The sequence below is a fragment of the Miscanthus floridulus genome, chromosome 17 (assembly GCF_019320115.1).
Source record: "Miscanthus floridulus cultivar M001 chromosome 17, ASM1932011v1, whole genome shotgun sequence".
Lineage (NCBI taxonomy): Eukaryota > Viridiplantae > Streptophyta > Magnoliopsida > Poales > Poaceae > Miscanthus > Miscanthus floridulus.
Genome location: NC_089596.1, coordinates 73,033,270 through 73,054,205, shown reverse-complemented (window position 1 = coordinate 73,054,205; position 20,936 = coordinate 73,033,270). Strand labels below are relative to the sequence as shown.

At 44.9% G+C, this 20,936-nt stretch overlaps 2 protein-coding genes across 2 annotated transcripts; one reads left to right on the top strand and one right to left on the bottom strand.

Annotated features, from left to right (window-relative positions):
- Nucleotides 1-688: 688 nt before the first annotated feature.
- LOC136515790 (UDP-glycosyltransferase 87A2-like) lies at nucleotides 689-1,114 on the bottom strand. Its single transcript, XM_066509286.1, has one exon. It carries the CDS (start codon nucleotides 1,112-1,114, stop codon nucleotides 689-691), a length of 426 nt encoding a protein of 141 aa, XP_066365383.1.
- A 493-nt stretch (nucleotides 1,115-1,607) lies between these two features.
- LOC136518824 (uncharacterized) lies at nucleotides 1,608-2,350 on the top strand. Its single transcript, XM_066512511.1, has one exon. The coding sequence runs from the start codon at nucleotides 1,852-1,854 to the stop codon at nucleotides 2,173-2,175; it is 324 nt and encodes a 107-aa protein (XP_066368608.1). The 5' UTR covers nucleotides 1,608-1,851; the 3' UTR covers nucleotides 2,176-2,350.
- The last annotated feature ends 18,586 nt before the right edge of the window (nucleotides 2,351-20,936 follow it).

Here is a 20,936-nt window from a genome sequence, read left to right as displayed (position 1 = left end):
ATCAAAGTTTTACGTCAACAGAAATATAGCAAATTTCTTTTTTCCCCTTCCTTGCCATTACTGCTACATATGTTGGGTTTGCTCTCTTAACTGTCAGTTGTTTAGATAATTTGATTCCTTAATTGCCATTGAGCATTCCTTAAGGGCACGGCGGCAGTTCAGGAAACAATGGCATTCCTTAAGAGCATTCCTTCCGTCAATGGCAATTAAGGAAACAAATTATCTAAATAGATTACAGTTAAGGAAACAAAAACCCATATATGTAACGGTGACGACAACAAAGGGATAAAAAATTATAAATTACTGGTAACTCTTCTGTTTATTTCCCTAGTCCTGTCCGGCACGGTTGGCTAGCCTGTTTAAGCCGGGCTCCTATGGTACAACCTCGCGTGTTTGGTTGTCATGTAAGCCGGGCTGAGCTGAGATTGTATTTGATAGCACATGGATACAGTATTCGACCAAGCAAGGATCAGTGCCATCTGCACAGGAAACACAAGATCGTTGTGCAGAAATAATGATGACAGACCAAAGAAGAGCAGTGTTAGAACGGGGGAGAAGAAGGTCTGAATTCTGAGGGGCAAGAACTCGTACGTACCGGTGGTCTTGTTCACCGGCGAAGTGCTGCCGCCGTCGTCCGCCGCGGGTGGCAGGCGGTGGAAGTTGTACTGCACCGCGAACATGGTGGCGCTCAGCGGACAGAGCACGCATACCGGCACGCCCCTCCGTGCGCCAACGGCGACGCGACGGTCCACGGCACGAACACGTCGGCCACGATGGCCGCGGGCGCCAGCGGCGCGGCGAGGAGCTGGTCGAGGAGGCGCTCGAACGGCGCCTCCATCCGGGTGTACACGGCCTCCACGAAGCCGACCATGTCACCGGCGCGCCCGTGCTCAGAGGGGACCACGTTCGGGATGGCCTCGAAACGGACGCGTGGGCCCAAGATCGCCGCCGGGGTACTGACCAGACCGAGCCACTCCTCAGTGACGACGACGGTGGCGGTGACGCCGTCGCGCGCTGCCAGGAGGCGGCACAGGTTCACCATCGCGTTGACGTGGCCGTGGCCCGGGTACGGCACAGCCACGACGTGGCACGGAGGCGTGGGCATGGAGCTCATCGCTACTGGTCAGCATCAGCTGCTAGGGATTAAGAGTTGTAGAGGAAGTAGGGGAAGAATGGCAAGGAGCGTAAGTGCCGATGGACTGGAGAAGTGCAACTTGGTTATCGGATAGTCCGTTTTGGATGCGGTGGAAATTGGAGTGCTAGCTGAGTGATTGGACATTGGTATTTGTCACAACATATCGTGACAAACAAGCTCCACCGCATCCGCATGGCATCTTCCTCTCTTGCCCAGTTGCCCTCCAGCTCCATTGCAAGTCCTTTGCCGGAGAAAGTGAAGAGAGCAGGATCGGGAAGTGAAGAGAGCAGGCGGAGATCCCTAAGAGAAGGAATAGTGCCGGCCAATGGGTTACGTTACGTTTGAGAATCTCCTCCCTTTTCGGCCTGTTAATAATCCAATGGGCTTTTGGCGTCCAAGCTGCGGCCATCATATGGCCCACGGTTTGCAAAGTGAGCACAAAGCCGGCGCCGCCGCACGAGCACGGCTACCAATACCGAGGCGTTGAAGCATCTCGAACTGTCGTGAATTTGTGATCTCAAATCCGTGCTCTCGAGAAAATTCCTCTCCTTTCACCCTGTCGTCCTGAGAGCCGATCCGCCCGAATCCCCAAACACGGACCACCCCTTACAAAACCCCCCTACCGCCTAGCACATCGAACCGAACCGGCTAAAATCCACCTGAGATCGATCTTGAGTGACGGATTGACGACAGGAAGCACAGGATCCGGCAGCAAGATGTTCTTCTTCTTCGTAGGAGGCGTGGAGCAGGGGGCCGGGCGGGTGCTGAAGGAGGCGGCGGGGCGGTGCCTCCGGTGCGGCGGCGCAGCGGACCTGGTGGAGACGGAGAAGGTCCTCAAGCTCTTCTTCGCCCCCGTCTGGCGGTGGCCCGGGAAGGACCCCGCGTACCTGTGCCGCGACTGCGGCCTCCTCTCGCCGGGCTCCCTCGGCGCGGAGCCGGGTCCCTCGCTGCTGCTGCCCCGGGAGGCGAGGTGCGGCGCGTGCAGCCGCGCCGTCGATACGCAGTTCCGGTTCTGCCCCTTCTGCGGCTCCTCCCTCTGAAGAGGTTACCGGTGGCGGTGGCGACTACAGAGCAGAGGTGACGCCTGACGCCTTTTGCCAATTGGGTTTTACTAGTTTCAGTAGTTTGTACAACTGAGGTTATGGCGTTTTGCTCGTGTGAAAACTATAGTATGTATATCATCACGATATAAAGGAAAACATCAACGGCATTACATATTTTTGTCACCTTGCCGAGTGGTTTAGCTGCGTAGCATTGCCGAGTGATTGGTGGCTTCGAGCGTTGCACATTGGTGTTTCAGTGTTTTGAGTTTTGAGAAACTCAAGTTGCAATTCAGCCGCATCCATGGGAAGACAGAGCTGAGGGCCTGAGGCGTACCGTAAGAATCACCAGCATAGCTGCTGGCGCACTTGCTCCTGGTAATTGAAAACATGTAAAAACTCTAGAGCCCCAAATACAATTTACGAATTTCTCCTAACTGTATAAACAGGATCTGATTGCCACGCACTTCCTCTGGTAGAAAACACATCCATACATTCACACACACATTATAAACTTGGCACATAATCAGGCGCTGACATCAGACTTGGAATCAACTTTGCAGGCACATCTGATTTAGCACGATCAGGGAGGTTTTTTTTTCTTCTTTGTATTAGGAAAAAGCTTTCCCCGTTATGTTCTACTTGCGCAGTGCACATAATTGAATGGGAACTTCATAAACAAGTTGGTTGCCTTGCTGCCGCAAGTGACAATGCAAAACTTTGATAGGAAATCGGATAGCATCATCATTGGTACCGACTGGAAGTTCAGAGCTAACCTAGAATGTGGATGGAGCTGCCTTTTTGAGCTAAGAAGCATGAAACACAGTATATATAGTGGCAGTCGTTGGCAGCAATAGTTTAGGCTCTGTTCGCTTGAGCTTATAAGCTAGAATCAGCTCTACTTTTTCAGCCATGGAACAGTGTTTTTCTCTCACAACAAATCAGCCGCAGCAGCAATAAGCAACATTGCCAGTCTTTTCTAAAAAAAAATCTGCCAGTCTTGGCCATGATCTGATATGGACCAAAGTAGCGGAATGACATCTTGTAATTAGTTCCTGGTGCCACTGAATTTGCACATAGGGCTGGAGTCTTAAATAGATAAACTGAATCACCAATTCCAAAGGATCTTTTAGACCTATGCTTATGAGCTTGGAGCTTCTTTCTCTGCTGAACTTTGACCAGTTGTTGTTGAAGTAACTGAGTCATTAACTCCCTTTCATTAAGTTAGATCTGAAGATCAGGGATGACACATGATTCAACCACATCAGTACCCAGATGCCTGGGCTTGTGTGGCCATATAAAACTTAAAAAGGTGGTGTCCAAAGAAGTATGATAGCTTGTGTTGTAGTACTAGAATTCAGCTAGTGAGAGACATTGCTTCTAGCCCTATTAACCTTCTCACAAAATCAAATCAGTCCAACCTCGGCTCTGATACAACTTGTTAGAATCTGATACCCCTAGTTATGCACAACACCCTCGGATTTTTGAAAGGATATCGCGAGTATGACGCTATCACTGACCGAGCTTCTCTACACTGACCTTTCTTCTGGTCAAGTTCGCAGCTCTTCTAAGAAATCCGATTCTTTTTCTAGGAGTGATTCTAGTTATCTTTCTTTCAAAGCCATCCATGCATAGAGAAGACTGGGCCCAAAGCAGTGTAGGTGAGTCCTCTGGAATATCAGAAGAGATAGAGATTATCGCGAGTATGACACAAGCTTGCTTTGAGTTAAAAACAATGTAGTCGAATTGTGTAGAAAACTCTAGATGACGACGTTAAAGCAATCACGACAAGACATTACGATTTTAGTGAAGTGGGCCGCAAATTCTATAAGCACAACTCCAAAAGAGTACAAGTGTTTGTCGCTCGCTTACAACCCTACTTAACCCTCTAGAATGACTGATTCTTGCCTTATAAAGAATCTAGTGTAATAGAAGGTCTAGCCTCATCCTCTTGAGCGCTCTTAATTGCTTTTTACAAGTCTTGGATGAGACCATTGTGTCGTCTTGGTTGATATGCCTATGCCCTCTGACCCTTGTTTATATAGTCCCCTCCGAGCCCCTCATATATACATGCAAATAGGATTCCACACTCAAGTCCTAGTAGAATTAGAAGTCCTAATAGCACACCACTCTTGAGTCCTATTACAAGTAGGATTTGAGTTGCCATACAACATCGTGACCTCTAAACCTCGACTCATGTTCCTCCTTGGCTAGGGGTGGACATTAAGTTACGAAACCGATTGGTTCCGTCCTTCGGTTTTCTAGCAAATTTGATTTCGGTTAATTGACTGGTTTGTTTCAAAAATAAGAAACAATGAAATTCAGTTCTGGTTATGACTGAATTAACCGAGTCTATCTTAACACACGTTCACCAAACAAAAAAAAAATAAAAAGCCTTGTCCATGGGCGTTGCTCCGGCCGGTCCCTGCGCCAGACAGCTGGGGAAGGAGGTGAGGGTTAGAGCGCGCGTGGGGAGCCGTCACTGCCAACATGCGCGCGCTTTGGTTGCCGGCCATCGGTGTCTCCATCGCGCTCTCCTGATGGGGAGATCGCCGTTGCCGCCCTCCTCTTGGATTCGCCAGTGAACATGACGTGCCGTGGCTGTGCGCGGGATTCTAATAGGGCCGTTGTCGCGCCCTCCTGTTTGGTGCCACCGGCCGAAGAGGGGGGCACCATGGTCGCGCGCGCTAGGGGGGCCGGTTGCCGCCACTGCGCCCCTCCTGCTTGGTGGCGCTGGCTGAAGAGAGGGGCTGGCAAGCCGCGGCCAACTGTGCTAAGGGAGGGGGTGGGAGCCGCCGAGCTGGGCTCTAACTCGTCTGGCGGCTAGGAGAGGGAAGGGGAGAGGTGCGACTGGTTCTAGGGTTTGATGAGAGCAATTGAACAATATATATACCAACTAGTGTGGTGGGCTGTTTACTGGGTGTCCTATAGTTATACGGATCCCTTCAGTTACTTCGGTTAACTGAGCCTAGGAACCGAACTAGCCAAGCAAAATTCGGTTCTTGAGAAGTGGAACCGAACAGGTAACCGAAGTTTTCAGTTCCGGTTCCTGTTTTTTGTCTAGTTTTCGGTTCTCAGCTATTTTTTTGCCCAGGCCTATCCTTGGCTAGCCACCGGCAACCTACCTCCGAGCTCCTTCGTGCAGATATGTGTCTAGACTAGAAATGGGCCATGCGTGTCAGACACAAAATAGACAACAACAAAGGAGAAAAATCGAACGGGACATAGCGAATGCCTGCTAGATGCAGAGGGGCCACAAATTCGTGTTTCCGTAGCCTCCAAAGCAACCAAGTGTTGTAGCATTTCTCAATAATATTGACAATATTAGTACACGTAACACACACGGAATCAACTCAGGGCGCGCACATTCCATATACACGTAAGGGGTATGAACACCGTCGCGTGTCTTCTCACGCTATCATCACACTTCAACTGCTGGCTGTGCTTGACGCCGAGGATGGGAAGCCATCTCCTGGTATGGTGTCCGATTGTAATTGTATCCTCCAACAGGGTGCCGAGGGACCTCTGGGAGTGGCTCTTGCCATTGCCCGTGCCTCTGAGGAGCTGACCACTGCGTCTCCGCCGGAACCGCGATGGCTTCCGCAGCCGGCGGGTACGAGCCATCAGGCTTGGGTCCGGAGGCCCCTGCTGCTGCGGCCGCCGGCGCCGGCGCCGCCGGCGCGGGGAGCATGCTGTATGACGTGATCGCCAGAGCGGTGGCAGCGAGGCTCAGCAGGGCCGCCGTCCTCAAGTACCCGTCCCTGAGGAGCCTGCACCAGGCGTCGTACCTCGTCACGGGGAGGTTCCACACCACGCCGTTCGCGTAGATCACCCCAGCAATCAGCGCCGCTATCCATGAGAGGACGGCGCACACGATGCCGGTGACCCGCTTGGACTCGGACGTGCCGTGGCCTGCAGCAGCCACAGCAGCCGCCGGCGAGCGAGGCGAGATGATCATAGCCACCGCCAGCAGAGGGATCGCGGTTAGCGCCAGCAGGTAAGCCGGGTAATCGCACTCCCCGGTGTAGACGTCGATGTCGATGTCATGTAAAAGGAAGGAATAAGTACGTACGTCGTGTCCATCACGGGAAAGGCTGGAAGCATGACTTGCAAACGGTAATATAAGAGCACAAATTAAAGGTCAAAAATAGTTGTGTCTTATTGCTTGTGCTTACCGTGAGCTTTGTACGCTCGGCGATGAACCCCAGCACGGCGCTCGCGAGCCCAAACAACCCTACCACGAGGGACAAGACGATCACGCCGATGTCCATTTGATGATATTGATCCAATGTGCTTCGCTTCCTCTCTGAGATCGGTATGGGAGTTGGGAGACGGTACGGTAAGACGTACGCCTGGCTGTGTACTACTGGTGGTGACAAATGTGTATGTGCTCATGCAAGTTTATATAGAGAACGCGGAGAGAGTGCTTATGAATTATGATTTATGTAGCTCTAACCTCTTGTATCATTGCTAGACCAAAGCAGTCAACTCTCGGTACATGGTCAGCATCTTCAGGTGGTTGCGACATGTATGTTCCTTAGCAAGTAATAAATCCGTCCAAAAGTATAAGACGTTTTTGATTTTTCTAGATACATTACTTTTACTATATATCTAGACATAGTGTATATCTATGTGCATAGTAAATGTAACGTATCTAGAAAAGCCAAAACGTCTTGTAATTTGGAACGGATGGTACTAGCCTACGACAAACATAGGCGGCGGTCTTCGTTTCTTATCTTAACAAAAAGGTACGCCGTAGTGTATTATATATTGCCGAAAAGGGTCAACTCACCCAAGCTACTGTACCTGTTGATGATAACATAATGTACTTGAGTTCAACGGCGATGCGCGATGGTCGTTATGAATGCTAACTTGTTAGATTGATCTCCACCAGTTGGCCCAACGGTCAATTGGGTTCTTGATCCGCGTCCTGATCGGAGACATCCAACCGTTCTCCTAGCTGATGGGTCCCCGTCGCGCAGCGCTATAAAGAGGAAGGTAGGGATCGGGGCGCAAGGTACGAGGTTCACCACAGCCGCTAGCGCCCCACCATGTCCTAACCCTAGTCCGATCGTGAGGGTGCGCTGTGAGCGACGGGAAGCTCCACCGCCTTCACCGCTGCCTCTAGACTGCGCTTGCACTCCTGCCTTCTTCGAGGCCCTAGCGGGCGCGTCAAGCTACTGCTACTTCCTCGCCGGCGCCATGGCCGTGACTTTACTGGGCGAGGTACATCATCAAGTATCATATCTAAGTTAAGTCATTACCCGCTAGATCTGCACCTAGAGGTCCTACAAATCCTATCAATTGTATCAGAGCCAAGGTTTTTTGGAGTGTGTAGATCGAATCTGGGGTAGAAAAGTGAATAGAAATGTAGAAGGAGTTGATAGTTTTCCAATTTTCCCAAAACCCTAACCCTAGATTCCCACCGCCGTAGCGCGGGAAGATCACCCGAGCCTCCACCAAGCCGTGCACATGTGCTCAGGGCGCCATCGCTAGACCGCTCGGCGGCGGCGCGCTCACCCTACGGTGGGCGCACGCACCGGCGAGGGGACCAGCGGCGGCGCCGTCACCTCCGACCGTCATGGTTTTTAGAGAGAAGGGAGAGAGAGCAGCGCGACGAAGAGAGAGAGGCAGGAGAAGAGAATGAGCTCTAGGGTTCGGGGGAGCAGCGGACGTCGCCCGTTTTTGTTCTTCCGATCTGGGTGGATAGCCGTCAATCGCGATGAACGACTATGAATGCACAGGCTACATTCGGCCCAGGCGGGTTGGAAGAATCCCGACCCAGGCCCAGGTTGCGGCCTGGGACGCGGGGGAGCGCAGTGCGAGCGGCCACCGCAGGCCGTCTTTACGATGCTGGGCCGCGGCAGAGGGCGACAGCGCACTGGGCCATGCGCGCGCGGGCGAGCTGGCGGATGGGCCGTTGGGCCAATTTTCGCTGATAGCACAAAACTGTAGCAAAGCTTTGGTTTTACATTTTCAGAAGCAAATTTTTTGATGATTTTTGTCTAGTTTAAATTACTGTCAAAATTTGAACCAATGGAATAATTTTTCAGAGAATAGATGAGTACAGTAAAATACTTATGAAAAGTAGATAAATAATTTTCCATGTTTATGCTGCAAAGTTTAATGTTTATTATCTTTTAATTAAATTCAAATCAACGAGAGAATTTAATTTAAAGAACAGTTATATTTATTCCGTAAATTATGATTACGTTTATCCTCTAATTAAATTGGAACCAACGGAAAAAAATTAAATTAGAGAAGTAGTTCGATTTATTTATGTTAAATTATGGTATTGTTATTTTTTGACCAATGTTGATGATAACAATATTATAATGAGTTTAAGGTTGAAGTTTAAGTCTCTGATAAATTTTACACCAACATGGTCAATTTTTTAGAGAGTAGATAAAGACCAAGAAATGCTCCTGAGCTAATAGAATGTATTTTATTATCGTGTTTCGCTGCAATGATATTGATTATCTTCTAATTAAATTCGAACCAACAGGAGAATTTAATTTTGAAGAGTAGTTATGTCTTTCAAGTTAATTTATGAGTGTTATGCATGAATTCTATTTTCTACACAACGGTGATGTAGAATTGATGCAGAAGCATCTTTTAAGTTTTATTTTTTAATCGACGAGATCACTCGACTGCATGGCAACAGGCTGCAATGTTGGGGTATGTGAATGAAAGGCTTGAGTCAAGCCAGTTCAGGATAATTTTTTGTTAGTTTACTAATTTTCTGATTAAATTAGAACCAACGGAAAGATTTAATTAGAAAATAAAGTATAAGTGAATGTTTTAGTTATCATAACTAAATTTTTCGTTACGGTAATTTGTATATAGATTTATCCCGTATGGAGAGAAGTTTGGCATAGTACTTATGCTAGTCTATCTTGCATGGCGGGAGAAGTTTTATGATGACTCATATGTTTTTTATCCTGCATAGCGAGAGAAGTTTGGGTAGTTCTTATGCTATCTTAGTATTGACCATGGCACAATAGAAATGCATCGACATGGTCAATACTAATCAAAGGACAAGAAAAAGATGCAAGTGTGACTTGTAAAAGTATAGTTAATAAAAGACCTCATCGAGTTCTTAAAGTGGAATGAGGAAAGTGTACTCCTATACGGATCAAAAAATAACTTTATTTGCATGGCATAATCATGTGAATGAAGTAAGTCATAAGTGTTTCCTCGTTCACAGTTTTCTGAATAGTTCTCGAAATTATGGCAGTATAATTCATGCCATATTTCAAGGGGAAGAATTGTGAGATGAATTAAGAGTAAGAATTAAGATCAATTAAGAAACTCCTCTTCATTAAAAGTGAGATAAAGATATTGATGAACGTGTACTCTTCTTTAAGAGTGAGATACAGATTTTGTAAGAAACTGAGTGAGATTGAAATTTTGATGAATGTGACCGTCGGTCATAACAATGATACCCTTAAGCAGAGAAACAACTAAATTCCTGGATTTTTTAAAGTTCCAAAAGGAAGATAGTGTAGTCACCATCAAAGATATTAAAATAGTGTTTAAAGCGCCATATAAGGTTTTAACAGATTGAATCCAAATAAGAAATTGAAAGATACACTATCTTTATAAAAGATGGGACGACCTAGGGAGCACGGTATGTAGAGACCTATGACCTGAAGAGAAGCGGGACTGCGTGCCCACTTCAGTGATTCAAAACAACAAATTTCTCGATACCTGTTGATGTTGTATGACTTATACAACACCTGTTGTTGGCTCTTCGAAGAAGATAAATAATGTAAACAAGGATCTTATGATACAGGAGCCTGTAGAATCAATTGCCTCTTAGAAATGAAGAGCAACAATAGCCCCACATGAAAGTGCCAGTAGCTGAGGCCCAGAAGGTCTCAAAGAATTAGTAAACCAGTTTTCTGATGACTATAAAGTCTATGTTAGTGAAGAAATTCAAAAAGAGGGTGATCCCACCTCATTTGAAGAAGCCATGAGAAGTGTTTACTTATTTAAATGGCAAGAAGCTATGGAAGTTGAAATGAATTCGATGAATACCGATGATGTTTGGGACTTAGAAGAAATTCCTAATGGAGCCAAAGTAGTAGGGTGTGAAACGATCTACAAGACAAAACATGACTCCAAAGGGAATGTGGAAAGATATAAAGCATGATTTATAGCAAAATACTTTACGCAAAGAGAATGAATAGATTACGATGAGAGTTTTCTCTCCAGTCTCATGCAAGGATTCTTTTAGAATCATAATGGTGTTATTAGCATATTACGATTTAGAGTTACATCAGATGGATGTAAAGACGACATTCCTCAATGGGAATTTGTATGAAAAACGTTTACATGGCACAACTCAAAAGTTTTGTTATGAAATAAAAAGAACGTACGGGATGCCGCATGTATAAATCCATTTATGGGTTAAAACAAGTCTCTAGATAGTAGTATTTGAAGTTGATAAAACGATAAGAAAGTTTGGGTTTAATGAAAATGAGAAGGACAATAACGTTTATGCAAAGTTCTAGAATGGAAAATTATTTTTCCACATCCTATGTATAGATGACATCCTACTGAAAGGTCCTAATGGCTAGAGGGGGGGTGAATAGCCTAATAAAAATTTCTACAACAACACTTAGCAAACCGATGAGACAATTATGAGGCGAAGAAAGTGTTGCGCTAGCCTACTAAAATTATAAGCCACCTACCACAATTCTAGTTTCTATAGTCTCTATCCACACAATGGCTATGTCACTACACTAAGTTAGTGTGCTCTCAAAAGCTAACTAAAGAGCTACACTAACCAAACTAATAAGCTATCACAACTAGCTACACTAAAGAGCTTGACAATTAGTTTGCGGTAATATAAAGAGAGTGAGCAAGATGATTATACCGCTGAGTCGAAGAATGAACCAATCAATCACAAGAATCAATATCAATGAAGACCAATCACCTCGAAATCAAATGTGGACACAATAATTTTTTTACCGAGGTTCACTTGCCTGCCGGCAAGCTAGTTCTCGTTGTGGTGATACACTCACTTGGAGGTTTACGCGCTAATTGACATCACATGCCAAACCCTCAATAGGGTGTTGCACAACCAACACAAGATGAGGATCACACAAGCCACGAGCAATTCACCAGAGTACCTTTTGGCTCTACGTCGGGGAAAGGTCAAGAACCCCTCACAATCACCACGATCGAAGCCGGAGACAATCACCAACCTCCGCTCGACGATCCTCGCTGCTCCAAGCCGTCTAGGTGGCGGCAACCACCAAGAGTAACAAGCGAATCCCACAGCGAAACACGAACACCAAGTACCTCTAGATGCAAACACTCAAGCAATGCACTTGGATTCTCTCACAATCTCACAAAAATGATGAATCAATGATGGAGATGAGTGGGAGGGCTTTGGCTAAGCTCACAAGGTTGCTATATCAATGCAAATGGCCAAGAGGGTGAGCTAGAGCCGGCCAAACGGTATTTATAGACACCCCCAATCAATAGAGCCGTTGGCTCAATTATTGGGCTGACTGCGCATCGATCGGGCGCGCAGGTCGTGTGGACCGGACGCCCGTTCGTGTATATCGGACGCGTCTAGTCGTGACCACCACATGTTCAGTTCAAACTAAAATAGCCATTGCTGCCACACATTCACCTACGATCGGATGCTCAGTTAGAAACGATTGGACGCTGAGCCACAGCGTATGGTCGAGTCCAGAGAGCACCCAGGGCCGACCGGACGCACCGTTAGAAAATGATCGGAAGCTGAGCCTCAGCGTCCGGTCGAGTCCAGTAAGCACCCAAGGCCGACCGGACGCACCGTTAGAAAATGACCAGACGCTGAGCCTTAGCGTTCAGTCCAGTCCAGTAAGCACCCATGCCTAGCCAGACGCACCGTTAGAAAATGACCAGACACTGAGCCTCAGCGTCTGGTCGAGTCTAGTAAGCACCTAGGCCCGACCGGATGTGTCCGGTCACTCTGGACTAGATGCTCCTAGCGTCTGATCAACTGATTCACTGAACATCGACTTCGCTGATTCACACCGGACGTGTCCGGTGTGGTGACCGGACACGTTCGGTCGCTTTCTGCATTTTAGTACCGAGCCACATACCGGACGCGTTTGGTCACTCTGTGACCAGCGTGATAAACTCCATTTCAGCTCTATCTTCTTCATCCTTGTTCAAATGTACCAACCACCAAGTGTATCACCATGTGCATATGTGTTAGCATATTTTCACAAACATTTTCAAGGGTGTTAGCATTCCACTAGATCCTAAATGCATATGCAATGAGTTAGAGCATCTAGTGGCACTTTGATAATCGCATTTTGATACGAGTTTCACTCCTCTTAATAGTACGGCTATCGAACCTAAATGTGATCACACTCACTAAGTGTCTTGATCACTAAAACAAAATGGCTCCTACCATTTATACCTTTGCCTTGAGCCTTTTGTTTTTCTTTCTCCTTTTCCAAGTCCAAGCACTTGATCATCACCATGGCAACACCATCATCATGTCATGATTTTCATTTGCTTCACCACTTGGAGTAGTGCTACCTATCTCATAATCACTTTGATAAACTAGGTTAGCACTTAGGGTTTCATCAATTAACCAAAACCAAACTAGTGCTTTTAATCTCCCCCTTTTTGGTAATTGATGACAACCCTTACACAAAGATATGAATTAAAATTTAATTGAATCCATGTTGCTTGCCCAAGCATTTTTACCATGTGTAAAATGATATGGACATGTTACATGAACTCCAAATGGTAGTAATTGCTCCCCCTACATATGTGCTAAGAGTTTGGATTGTAGATTGCACATATGCTAAGATAGAAAATATAGGAGACAATGTCTACCAAATGATGCTAAGGTATAAAAGATGGACCTTTGAAGTGTGATACCAATTGGAGTGCACCAATATACCATACTTAGCACCATTAGTAACTATTCATACACAAAAAACTAGAATACCCTGTGAGATCAACATTAGAAGTAAGGGTCTAGTTTTCATAATGTGAGCATGAGTCTAGTTACTTAAACCTATGCATGCTAGTTTTCATTTCATTATCCAAACCTACAACTAGCATACACCACACAAGCATGGATATTGAAATTTTAAAAACTTGTGTCATGCAAGCAAACATTTGAAATGCACATTCAAATGCACAATACAAGTTCATGAGCTTGCTCTCCCTACTTGTGTGCTCAAAATTTTAATTGATCCCTTCCTTTGTCATATCTCTCCCCCTATGTCAAATTCTCCCCTACACTAATATCTTTGTTTTTCTCCCCATAGCGCTAATATCTTTGTTTTTCTCCCCCTTTGTCATCAATGACCACTAAGGTTCAAAATGTAGATAGGTTGAGATTATCAATGTCAATCAATGGGGTGAGGATCATTTTCCCAAATTTGGTCCAATCTAGATCATTTGCCAAAGATATTTAACTCGGTTTGATCCAAGGACAAGCTTCTTCACACCTCCGAATAAGGGTTATCTTGTACCATGTTGAGTTAAACACTTAGAGCTCATTTTCTAGATCAAACACTAGGTTTACAAGCCCACAAACATGTCATATGCTACCACTAGATCAAAATAAGCATAGAAGCAATAGTGGTACCATACAATCATCAAATTCATTTGATTTTCATGAATGAGCCTATTAAATGTGAAAGATGTCTAGATGCACTAAACATGTCCTTAGAAAGGATGTATGCTATGCCAATCAACTTTTTACCTTGGATTGCTCGAAGGAGAGGCATGTCATATAAGTGGGGGGATGCATCAACACATATTTGAGAAATCCAATATATTCAACTCATTCCTTAGCTTGCAAAATGTTTTCTCATCCAATGGCTTATTGAATATATCGGTAAGTTGATCTTCGGTGCCTACACTCTCAATGCAAATGTCCCCTTTTTGTTAATGATCTCTTATGAAATGGTGGCGGACATCAATGTGCTTTGTTCTTGCATGTTGAACCAGATTATTGGTTAACTTGATTGCACTCTCATTGTCACATAACAATGGCACTTTCTTAAACTTGATTCCAAAGTCACTCAAAGTGGCCTTCATCCCAAGTATTTGTGCACAACTACCGACGGATATGTATTCGGCTTTGGCGGTTGATAATGCAACACTATTTTGCTTCTTTGATGACCATAAAACAAGTGATCTTCCCAACAATTAACATGTGCCTAAGGCGCTCTTCCTTTCAACCTTGCATCCCACATAATCCGAGTCGAAGTAACCAACTAGCTCAAACTTTACTCCTTTGGGATACCACAAACCAACATTTTCTGTATGCTTCAAGTACCTCAATATTCTCTTTGTAGCCTTCAAATGACTTTCTCTTGGTGAGGATTGAAATCTTACACACATGCATACACTAAACATGACATCCGGTCTTGATGCGGTCACATAGAGTAGGCTTCCAATCATAGACCGATACAATTTTTGATCCACCATATTTCCTTTTGCATCACTATCCAAGTTGCCATTTGTTCCCATTGGTGTACTAATGGCTTTGCTATCACTCATGCCAAACTTCTTGTCCTTGATATACTTGCCTTGACTCACAAATGTACCATTCTTCAATTGCTTGATTTGAAGACCAAGGAAGTAACTTAACTCTCCAATCATGGACATCTCAAACTCATTAGTCACCATCTTTCCAAATTCTTCACAAAAATCATGATTGGTTGATCCAAATATGATGTCATCAACATAGATTTGCAACATAAATAAATCTTTTTCAATCTTCTTGATGAAAAGAGTGGTGTCAACCTTGCCCATCATGAACCATTTAGAGAGTAGGAAGTCTCTCAATCTCTCATACCATGCTCTAGGTGCTTGCTTCAAGCCATATAATGCCTTCTTTAACTTATACACATGGTCGGGCTTCTTGTCATCTTTAAAATCGGGAGGTTGCTCAACATATACTTCTTGATTGATGTAACCATTAAAAAATGCACTCTTAACATCCATTTAATAGAACTTGATGTTGTGGGCATAGGCATAGGCTAGCAAGATTCTAATTGCTTCCAATCTAGCAACTGGGGCATATGTTTCTTCAAAATCAAGACCTTCAACTTGTGTATATCCTTGTACTATCAATCTTGCTTTGTTCCTTACTACTATCCTATATTGATCTTGCTTGTTTCTAAAGACCCATTTGGTTCCAATCATATTATGTCCCTTTGGTCTTTCTACCAATTCCCATACTTGATTTCTTGTGAAGTTATTCAATTCTTCATGCATAGCATTTACCCAATCAACATCCTTCAATGCTTCATCTATCTTCTTTGGTTCAATAGATGACACAAATGAGAAGTGCTCACAAAATAAAGCCAATCTTGATCTAGTTTGCACACCTCTTGAGATATCACCAATGATAGTGTCCAATGGATGATCCCTTGCAATATTGGTTGGTTGGAGTATTTGAACTTGATTGCTTGCACTTGCTTGATCATTGGATTGCGATAATGTACTAGCCACTTGATCTTGTTCATTATTATGAGAGCCACTTGTACTAGCTTGATTTGTGTCATCTTGCATATTTGAGTTAGAGAGCACTTGCACTTGATCATCTTCATCATCATTCACTTGCCTAGGCCTTAATTCACCAATATCCATGTTCTTCATGGCATTTTAAAGTTAAATGCCTCTAACATCTTCCAAGTTCTCATTCTCTTCTTGTAAACCCTTGGTTTCATCAAATTCAACATCATGAACTTTCTCAAGAGTACCGCTATCCAAATTCCAAACTCTATATGCTTTGCTAGTGGTTGAATATCCAAGTAGGAATCCTTCATCACATTTCTTGTCAACTTGCCCAATCTAGTGCCTTTCTTCAAGATGTAACATTTACAACCAAAGATCCTAAAATATGCAATGTTGGGCTTTCTACCATTCAAGAGCTCATATGGTGTCTTCTCTTTCAATGGGTGATAATAGAGGCGGTTGCTACAATAGCAAGCCTTGTTGATAGCTTCGGCCCAAAAGGATTGACTCACATTGTATTCACTAAGCATAGACCTTGCCATATCAATGAGTGTTCTATTCTTTCTCTCAACAAGTCCATTTGATTGTGGAGTGTACTTGGCCAAAAATTGATGTCTAATTCCAAATTCATCACACAACTCATCAATTCTAGTGTTCTTGAACTCACTATCATTGTTACTTCTAACTGTCTTGATGGTTGTTTCAAACTCATTGTGAATGCCCTTGACAAACAATTTGAATGTTGCAAACATGTCACTTTTGTCCACTAGAAAGAATACCCATGTGTATCTAGTGCAATCATCCACTATCATAAAGCCATATTTGTTTCCACTGATGCTAGTGTATTGTGTTGGCCCAAATAAATCCATGTGCAATAACACAAATGTTTTACTAGTGCTCATCATGCTTTTCTTGGGATGGGTGTTTTCAACTTGTTTTCCAGCTTGACAAGAGCTATAAAGCTTATCCTTCTCAAACACTATATCTTTCAAGCCTCTAACCAAGTCATGCTTAACCAATCTATTCAATTGTTTCATTCCAATATAATCAAGCCTTCTATGGTATAACCAACACATGCTAGACTTGGTGAATAAACATGTAGATAATTTAGCTTCACTAGCATTGAAATCAACCAAGTATAGATTCTCATATCTAAAGCCTTTGAAGATTAAGTTAGAGCCATCTACACTTATGATCTCTACATCATCTACCCCAAATATGCATTTTAATCAAAGATCACACAATTGAGCCATGGATATCAAGTTAAAGTTCAAGCTCTCTACTAGCAACACATTAGAAATGCTCATGTCATTGGATATTGTAATCTTACCAAGCCATTTGACCTTGTCTTTGCCATTGTCACCAAATGTGATACTATTATAACCATCATTGCCATTGGTGTTGATTGAGTTGAACATTCTTGCATCACCGGTCATGTGTTGAGTGCACCCACTATCAAGAACCCAATGCTTTCCTCTAGCTTTGTAATTGACCTATAAAAGAATATCAATTCTTTTTAGGTACCCAAACTTGCTTGGGTCCCTGAAGGTTAGTGACCAAGCTCTTTGGCACCCAAATGGCTTTCTTCTTTGAGCCCATCCATGGTTAACCAATGAACTTAGCCTTTACATCATTTGCACCCTTAGTAAGCATATAGAAAGAATCAAACTTAATGGAGGATACATTGGCTTGTGACTTATTGTTCATGCACTTTTGCTATACATGACCAACTTGCTTGCAACTAGTGCAAAACCGACCATTGTTCTTATGAGGAGCAAGCTGCCTTGCCTTTTTTGGGGATATAGCCCAATCCCTCTTTATAGAGAGAAGCTCTTTGGCTACCCAGGCACATAAGCAAGCGGTCCTCATCACCATAGGCTTTAGCCAAGGTGTGAGTGAGCTTATTGACCTCCTTCTTGAGGGTCTCATTCTCAACCATTAGTGAGGCATCACAAGTGAAACCATCACTACTAGATGAGGTGTAAGTAGAAGTACTACAAGAAAGGTTAGTGGGAGCTAAAAGCTCTAGTTTGGTTTTGGTGAATTGATGAAACCCTAAGTGCTAACCTAGTTTATCAAGTGATTATGAGATAGGTAGCACATTCCAAGTGGTGAAGCAAATGAAGATCATGACATGATGATGGTGATGCCATGGTGATGATCAAGTGCTTGAACTTGAAAAGGAGAAAAACAAAAGGCTCAAGGCAAAGATATAAATAGAAGGAGCTATTTTGTTTTGGTGATCAAGACACTTAGAGAGTGTGATCACATTTAGGTTCAATAGCCATACTATTAAGAGGGGTGAAACTCGTATCAGAATGCGGTTATCAAAGTGTCACTAGATGCTCTAACTCATTGCATATGCATTTAGGATCTAGTGAAGTGCTAACACCCTTGAAAATGTTTGTGAAAATATGCTAACACATGTGCACAAGGTGATACACTTGATGGTTGGCACATTTGAGTAAGGGTTAGGAACTTCACCGACGGAGTGTCCGACAGTGCCATCGGCGCCCTAGATAGAAAAGATGGAGGTCACTGTAAGTGACTGGATGCTGGTCTTTGAAGGACCAGCGCGTCCGATCAGTAGCAGCAGAAAAAGCGTAGTGTCGGTCATCGACCGAACGCTGGCGCTGAAATGACCGGACGCTGGCTGGCTGTGTCCGGTCACACTGACATGGTCGCATACAGAGGAGTCACCGAGTGACTAGACGCTGGGTGTGTCTGATCGAGCATGACCGGACGCATTCGGTCGTGAAAAGTCGTCTCTGGATGCTTACTGGAAACGACCGGACGCTGGAGTTCAGCGTCTGGTCACTTTGAGCTACTGTGTCTGGTCATCACTTGACCGTTGAGATCGGGCAATCAACATTTGAAGAGAGGGGACATGTGGCACACATCACGTGACCGGACGCCGAGGTCCAGCGTCCGGTCACCCCATGTTATGCCCAGTGAAGGGGTACAACGGCTCTATTTCGTGGGGGCTTCTATTTAAGCCCCATGGCTGGCTCAAGCTCACTCTCTTGGCCATTTGCATTGACATAACAACCTTGTGAGCTTAGCCAAAGTACTCCTGCTCATCTCCATCATTGATTCATCATCTTTGTGAGATTGGGAGAGAATCCAAGTGCATTGCTTGAGTGTTTGCATCTAGAGGCACTTGGTGTTCGTGTTTCACTACGGGATTTGCTTGTTACTCTTGGTGGGTGCCACCACCTAGATGGCTTGGAGCAGTGAGGATCGTCAAGCGGAGGGTGGTGATTGTCTCCGGCTCCGATCATGGTGATTGTGAGGGGTTCTTGATCTTTCTCCAGCGGAGAGCCAAAAGATACTCTAGTGGATTGCTCATGGCTTGTGTGATCCTCATCTTGTGTTGGTTGTGTGGCACCCTATCGAGGGTTTGGCGTGTGATGCCATTTAGCGCGTGAACCTCCAAGTGAGTGAATCGCCACAACGAGGAGTAGCTTGTCGGCAAGCAAGTGAACCTCAGTAAAAAATCATTGTGTTCATCATTTGATTCCGAGGTGATTGGTTTTTATTGGTACTCATTCTTGTGATTGATTGGCTCCTTCCTCAACACGGTGGTATAAATAAATTGCTCACTCTCTTTACTTTACCGCAAACTAGTTGTCAAGCTCTTTAGTGTAGCTAGTTGTGAGAGCTTGTTAGTTTGATTAGTGTGGCTCTTTAGTTAGCTTTTGAGAGCACACTAACTTAGTGTAGTGTCATAGCTATTGTGTGGTTAGAAACTATATAAACTAGAATTGAGGTAGGTGACTTGCTATTTTAGTAGGCTAGCACAACACTTGCTTCGCCTCATAATTGTCTAACCAGTTTGTTAAGTGTTGTTGTAGAAATTTTTAATAGGCTATTCACCCCCCTCTAGCCATTAGGACCTTTCAGGAGCAACAATGGTAGGCATAGATGATGATTCATCAATTAAATCACAAGTTAAGCCTACATCACAAGTCTCAATATGCTTCTTCTTATTTTGCTCATTAAGCAAAGAGGAATGAGCCTTTTCAAGCTTCTTGTGAACCTTGCCAAGCTTCTCATGGGCTTCCTCTAGCCTCTCATGAGTTGCTTTGAGCTCATCAAGAGCTTGCTTAAGGGCTTTTACTTCCTTATTCAAACTTGCATTCCCTTCTCTTGATGTCAAAGTGTTCTTTAGCATCTGAAGGGACCGTGACGCCTAAGAGGGGGGGTGAATTAGGCAACTTAAAATTCTAACTCTAAACTATGGCCTCTTTTTCTAACCCTAGCAAAACCTATGCAATAGATAAGCTATCTAGATGTGCAACTATGGTTTTGCTAGTGTGTTGCTATCTCTACCGCAAACGTAGTAAAGTAATCAATGTAAATGCGGAAGCTAAAGAGCAAGGTAGAGATATGCAAACTCCCATCGACGACTCCGGTATTTTTACCGAGGTATCGAGAAGCGCGCAAGCTTCCCCCTAGTCCTCGTTGGAGCCCCTCGCAAGGGCCAAGCTCCTAGTCGGGTAACTCCGTGGATAGCCTCAGGCCTTCTCCACATGCAAGTGGGTCTCCGATGTGCCTCTTGGCAAGCCTCTCCCGGATGCTCCCCGCTGTCTTCACTATCAAGCTTTCGGCCAAAACGCCGTGGGCCTTGTTCCCTCCTGTACACGGTGGCGGCCACACCACAAACGCGGTTGGTGTGATCTCGCAAGACTTCAAGCCCCTCCGATGTACAACACTTGTGCTCGCAAGCACGGGGTGGCAAGAGGTAAGCAAACCTCACTAAACACTAGGCAAACACCTAGAGCAAGCGCATAAGCGGTGGTCTAATCAACCTAAGCACTTCGCAAAGCACTTATGCTAATCACCTAATAAAACACTAAGCACTATGCATGTGGAGATCACTAAAATGGTGTATCAACACCCTTGGTATGTTTCCTCAGTTCCACACACCTCAAATGGCCGGTTGGGGGTTGTATTTATAAGCTCCACTGAGAAAGTAGCCGTTGGGGTCGAACTCCCGCAAAACTGCTACTGACCGAACGCTGAATCGTCCTGACCGGACGTGTCCGGTTGTCTCGACCGTTGAGCCAGCAATTTACTGATCGGACGCTGGCCAACGTCCGGTCGCCTGCCACCGGACGCGTCCGGTCACAGATTTGCCGCTCTGGAACCTTACTGTAATCGATCGGACGCTGCTGTCCTGCGTCCGGTCGGTTGCCGCCAGCGTCCGGTCCAGTGATCGGTCGCCTGTCTGCCGAGTCACCGATCCAGCGTCCGGTCGTGCT